The sequence below is a fragment of the Muntiacus reevesi genome, chromosome 4 (assembly GCF_963930625.1).
Source record: "Muntiacus reevesi chromosome 4, mMunRee1.1, whole genome shotgun sequence".
In the NCBI taxonomy this organism is placed as follows: Eukaryota; Metazoa; Chordata; class Mammalia; order Artiodactyla; family Cervidae; genus Muntiacus; species Muntiacus reevesi.
In genome coordinates, this window is record NC_089252.1 from 66,077,962 (window position 1) to 66,083,961 (window position 6,000).

General features: G+C 36.6%; 1 protein-coding gene across 1 annotated transcript in view; it reads left to right on the plus strand.

Annotated features, from left to right (window-relative positions):
* STT3B (STT3 oligosaccharyltransferase complex catalytic subunit B) overlaps positions 1-3,143 on the plus strand; it is a 100,189-nt gene extending 97,046 nt beyond the window's left edge. Inside the window, exon 16 of the mRNA XM_065932924.1 lies at positions 1,498-3,143. Within this exon, the coding sequence (XP_065788996.1) occupies positions 1,498-1,578 (81 nt within the window). The 3' untranslated portion in view covers positions 1,579-3,143. The remainder of the gene's footprint in view (positions 1-1,497) is intronic.
* Positions 3,144-6,000: the final 2,857 nt, after the last annotated feature.

Genomic DNA, 6,000 nt, shown 5'->3' on the forward strand with positions numbered 1-6,000 from the left:
CTGTGAGAGCTGTCCGGCCACTGCCGAGCCCCGGGGCTGAGACCCTGGACTGCCAGTCCTGCCCTAGTAGGCCAGACTGCCTGCTCAGTGCTCCGAGAGAGCCAGCACCCTGAGGGCCTGGTTCCACACTTGGGGAGACCTGGGGCATCTTACAGGAGCTCCTAGAGAAGGTTTCAGGTTAGAAATCTTGGGGTATTGATGATAAACTCCTGGCCTGGTTTAAAGTTTTATAGATTATACCCTCTGAATTTTTTTTTTTTTTACTTTTTATCCTAATAAGTTAATAATAAGGTAACATATGTTGTGGACGAGTTAGCAGTAGTTAATTTTTGTGATCTTAAAGATTGAATTTTGCCCCATATGTTTGTTCCTGTTGGAAAAATTTTAAATTGTTTTAATGTGAGTATTATAATAGGTATGTACACGATATAGCATTTGCCAAAGTTTCTGAAAAATGAAAGTGTTAGTTGCTCGTGTCCGACTCTTTTGCGACCCTGTGGACTAAAGCTTACCAGGCTTTCCTGTCCAGGGGGTTTTCCAGGCAAGAAATTGGAGTAGCTTGCCATTCCCTTCTCCAGGGGATCTTTCTGAATCAGGGATTAAACCTGGGTCTCCCACATTGCAGGTGGATTTTTTACCATCTGAGCTACCAAAGTATCTGAAACCACCTCCATAAGTTATATTTAAACATGAGAATTGAATCAAGGGATCAGTCTCTTGAGTCTTCACCCACTGCTTTGATGGTGCATTGAATTACTTGTTGAATTGAATTACGAAACAGTGTTGCTTTTTTTCAGTGTCTATGAAAATGTCAAATTGTCAGACACATGTCCTATATGATTTATCTTGTGAGACTCTAAGATAGCAAACATTTTTGCAGTGATTTGTTTCTTACACCACAGACATCAGTTTGACAGTATTTTTTTTAAAGATATATGAAACTCAGAGGATGTTACAGTTTTGTTGTTTTCCCCTTGGTGTTTGTTAACTTTATTCTCTTTTATTTTTGTGGCTAGGTATAGGTCATCCTCATTTTTACAGATAAGAGAATTGGGGTTCCAAAAGTTACCAAGTTAATTAGGATTTCTGACATAGCTAATTCTTGGAGCCTAAATCAGGAGCACCAGTAAACAGTTTCTGAATCCTTAGTCTAGCATGCTTAGAAATGTGAGTCATCACAGCTAACCATGTCGTGGCTGAGAAGGCAGGTTGGGATCCACTCACTTGGTGACGAAGAACACATGACAGGCTTTGGAGGAGTGCTGTGGTGGTCCTGTCCTCATAAAGCTGAGGACCTTATCCAGTCATCCTGGGTCTCCACATCCTCGGTGTAGAGCAGCGGGGAGTGCTCGTTGACAGTTCAGGGAGACCGGACCCAGGAAGAGCCAAGTGGTTATTAAGACAGTCTTCACCACTCTGCAGTAAACCATGTGTGTGTCCGTGTTTTTAATCCATAAGAAACCTGCACTAACACCAGGTATTCTGTTTTCTTTCTAGACTGCAAAAAGGAAGCGTGGCTACATTAAAAATAAGCTTGTTTTTAAGAAAGGCAAGAAAATATCTAAGAAGACTGTTTAAAAACACTGTTCTGGTTCCTAACTTGAAGCAGATGTCTTTGTGAGAACCGGTCTTTGCCTTTAGCTCATGTCGTGTTTCACAGCAGCGGAGGGTACAGAACCATCACTGGTCCAGGTTAACATACAAAACTCTGGCAACACCTGATTTAAAAAATAAAATTGGCTTATTGAGAACAGCTGTTTTCGATTTGTAATGTGAAGCAAGGCAGAGCACTGCTGTAAATGTCTTAACAGCAGATTTTTTTTTTTATTGGTACATATTATCCTTCAAATCTGAAAATCTGGACAAATCGCACCAAAGAACCCTCTAATTTGGTCCCTGGCACATGCATACTTGTCAAGGTTTTTTTATTCTTTTACAAGACCTGCATTTTATTTGAATGACCCAGATAGCAATATGTAAAATACAAATGACAAAATGTGATGCAAGCTTCTTGAACCAGTAAAACTAGTACAGGTCTGAGAAAGAGGTATGAGAATACTTCCTTGAACTATATTTATTTTCATGTTTCTCCAGTGCAAAGAATGTTTCATCAAATGTACATTGTCTATTGCTTACTGTTTGCTCTGAGAAGAAGAAGCTGCTGTTTTAAAGATGGACCTCTAACTCATTGATTCAAGTAGTTTGTTTTTTTTTTCTTTTATGTTGAAACATTATTGCTGCTGTTAGCAGTTGTTTTCACCAGGTACTTACAGAGCAGATATCATACATGGTTCATTCAAGGGCTAAATTAATATCCTTTGGCAATCATGGCAACACAGAATGTTGCTTGTCAGCAGGCTGGGTTCAGAGTCCTGCTCCTGAGTTGAGCACTGTGTTTACATACAGAAGATTAAGGAGGAAACCCTTAAAGTGGACAGGTATCCAGAGTTTGTTTTGTGTGACTCTTCAGAATGACAGGATTTGTACAATTCTAGCTTTCTCTCATTTTTACAACAGTTTCATCCATCACAGTGACTTTTGTCCTTTGCTCCATATTTTGTTAATCCCTTAAGCATTTGATGAAACACTCTTTAATGCTATGCGCATTTTCTTACTTTTATTAAAAATGTGACAGTTGTCAAAAAATGTACTAAAATGTCAATGGAGATTGAACATGTTCACTTTCCAGCTCATAGGCAATTTTATATAGACTTGAAATTTTTCTCCTGTTTAATGAAACAGAAAGGGTTTTTCCTGCCACAGGATATCTTTTCCTTTTTTTTTTTTTTTTTAATAAACAAGCATAACTTACACCACTGCTTTTGGTGGAAAAGTGCAGAATAGTATGTACCTTTTATGAAGAAAAGTGTAATTTACAATATTCAGTGAGAATGTTACTGCTGATTTTCTTTTTCCAAAGTGTAGAATATTCTTTGATTTATAGAATTCATTTTTGACCCAGATGATGGTTCTTTTACAGACCAGTAAAATGGTCGAACATTTTCACAAATAAAGTGTAACTGAATCTGGATTTCTGATACCTTGTCATTTGGGGGATTTTATCTTACTTTGTTGCTTTAAAATTCAATGCAGAGAAGTTGTTGACTGTAGGGAAAATAAAGTTAATTCAAATTTTGTGTTAAGTGTTGTCTTTTTATAAATCTTTTCTTTACAGAGTCTTGAACACATGCTTCCTTCTTGTTTGCCTTGACAAAGGTTTGAGAGAACCCATGTGGAGAATAAAAAACAGTAAAAACAAAGGCTGTTACTTTAATTTCACTTTTATATATCTCTAATTTCACTTTCATGCTACATTAAGACCTCAAGTGTCATTACAATATAGCTTTTACTGACGCAGTTCATGGAACCAAAATGGGGTTCCCCAAAACTAGTTCAGCTGAGACCTACTATTTTGTTATGCCTTCCTCCACCCACCACCCTCCCCCCCAAAGTGAAAGTTTAATTTTGACTTTTCATGGGTAAGTGAGGGGAAGATACCTAACCAGAAAGGAATTTTTATCTCCATGTAAATGAGGGCAGAACTCAACAAAAGCTCTTCTCTGTAAAGTTCTAGTTAAACATCACTGAATCTTATTTAATTTTCTCATTAAGAGCAGGAATGACCTCTCTCACCTCCAGTTTTCTGGAACCTCATTCCGGTTCAGGGGATTATCTCAGTAAAAACTATATTGTAATGACACTTGCGGTTTTATTATAACAGAAAAGTGAAATTACTGACATATTAAATAGCTTTTGTTTTATTCCACATCTTAGGATTGAGCAAATTGAGTTCTTATAAAAAAAAAATTAGGCTGCAAGTCCAAAGATAAAATTCACTTTGCAAACTCACATTGTTACCTACTGGAGAGTGCATTTGTAGAGTTTTACTTTTAGTCCCCAGGCCATGACCAAAAGGCCAGAGGACTGAACAGTATAATAGAGTATTACTGTTTCTGTAGCTCAGGGGTCATATGATTATGAAATCTGGAGCTACTACACATTTTTTTTTAATGGTGGTAAAGTATAAAACAGAAGATTTAACATCCTAACCACTGTAAAATTACAGTTGAGTCATGTTGAGTGCATTCACGTTGTTCTGCGACCCTCTCCAGAAGCTCTTCCTCTTGCTGGAACAGCCACTTGTTGAAGTGGAGACTGTCAGACCTCTGCTTTCTTTCCCAGGTAGGTGGAGTCATGAGTGAATGTAGAAACAGCAGCCTGTAAGAAATGGCAGGTGTCTGAAATGAAAAGGTAAGTCTTTTTTAGTGGGAAGTGTAACAGTGAAGATAAATGTCTGTCTTAGCAAGTTACCACCATATGAGCAACTCTGTAATCACAATTCAGATCAAGACCACAGCACTGCTGGGGCCTTGGAAGTTTCCTCATGCCCACTCTGGCCTGTCCCCTTGCCCCTCCAGAAGGTAATTGGGTCTCCTAGCTTTTAAAGTAGTTACTTTTTCTAAACATATTTAATTGTACCTATTCTTTGAACACAAAATGCAATCAAAATAGGTATCTTTTTGTATCTAGCTATTTAATTGTGATGAAATTTAAAATGTTGCATGCAGCTGTAGATTTATTTTCATTGATGTATTCTTTATCTCACATACCATTCTATTGTTGATGGACATTTGCATTCCCAGTTTGAGGATATTATTGTTAAAGGTATAGCAATTTGTATTATCTCTCTCTGAGATTATATGCATACATTTTTTAATTTATCTAATAAAGTAGAATTACTGGGAAAGGTATAAAGGTTCTTATTTACACCCACGTCCTAATCAGCCCTTGTCAAACTTTATAATTTTCTTTCCAGTAGGTGAATGATGGCTTTCTGTTGTGTTTAGTTGCCATTTCTAGGTTACTAGTGAGGTTGGTCATTTGGAAATCCCCTTTTTACAAGGTTTTGGGTGTTTTGTTGATTTTTACTTTTTCATTGTGTTAGTAGGGGTTCTTAATATATCCTGTATATAAGCTCTTCATCATTGTGTTACAGACCACCTAGTTATTATTCTAATGTTGTATTTTTCAGTCTTCTATCTGCCTGTAGCTTTCTGTGCCTGTGCCATTTAGTAATCTTTTCCTTACCTGTGGTATGAAGATAGTTTCTTGTGGTCTTTTCTGAGAAATTTATTGTTTTATCTTTTATACTTAGCTTTGCAGTCTGCCTGGAATTCAGTTGAGTACAGTGTGAATAGTTTGGGTTTTGTTTTGGGTTGGTTATTTTTTTTTCTCCATATGTGAATCTAATTTTTGCATTTATTGAAAGAACTATCCTTTTCCTGCAGCTCTGCAGTTCTCAGGAAATCCGTACATAAATCTATCTGAACTGTGTTATATTCCATAGAGTTCTTAGTTTTCTGTATTGACTTAATGCGCTTTTAACATATTTCACATGGTGATGTAAGTCCCACTCCACCTTCTTTGACCTAGCTTGGCTATTTCAGATCCTTTGTTTTCTCCACATAAATTTTAGAACCAGTTTATAAAGTGATACCAGAAAAGAAAGAACTTGTTGAGCTTTTGACTGGGCAGTGAGCATTGAAACTATAGATTAAGAAGAATTAGCACCTTTGAGTCTTCTATGAATATGGCATATCCTATTTATAGAAGTCTGGGTCATCTTTAATTTCTGTATTGTTTTTAAATAGGTGTTACTCATTTTCGTAAGTTGTATTGCAATACTGTTCTAAAATTTTATTTTCCAACTGTCAGGATATAAAATGTGTGGTTTTATGTGTTAAAATCATACTAAACAGCGTGTTAAAATCATTGTAATAATTTTAGATTGTTGATATAAACATATGCCATTGTAATTAGCAAGCAATGGTAGTTTTTTCTCTCTCCTCTTGAAGTGATTATATATCTGACTTTGTTTTTGCCGCACTGGTCAGGACGTTGAGTCTAGTACTGCATAGAACAGGTAACATCTTTATCTTGTTCCTGTCTTACACAGGAAGTTATAAATGTTTCTTCTTTAAATGTGTTTGAAAGTGTTAG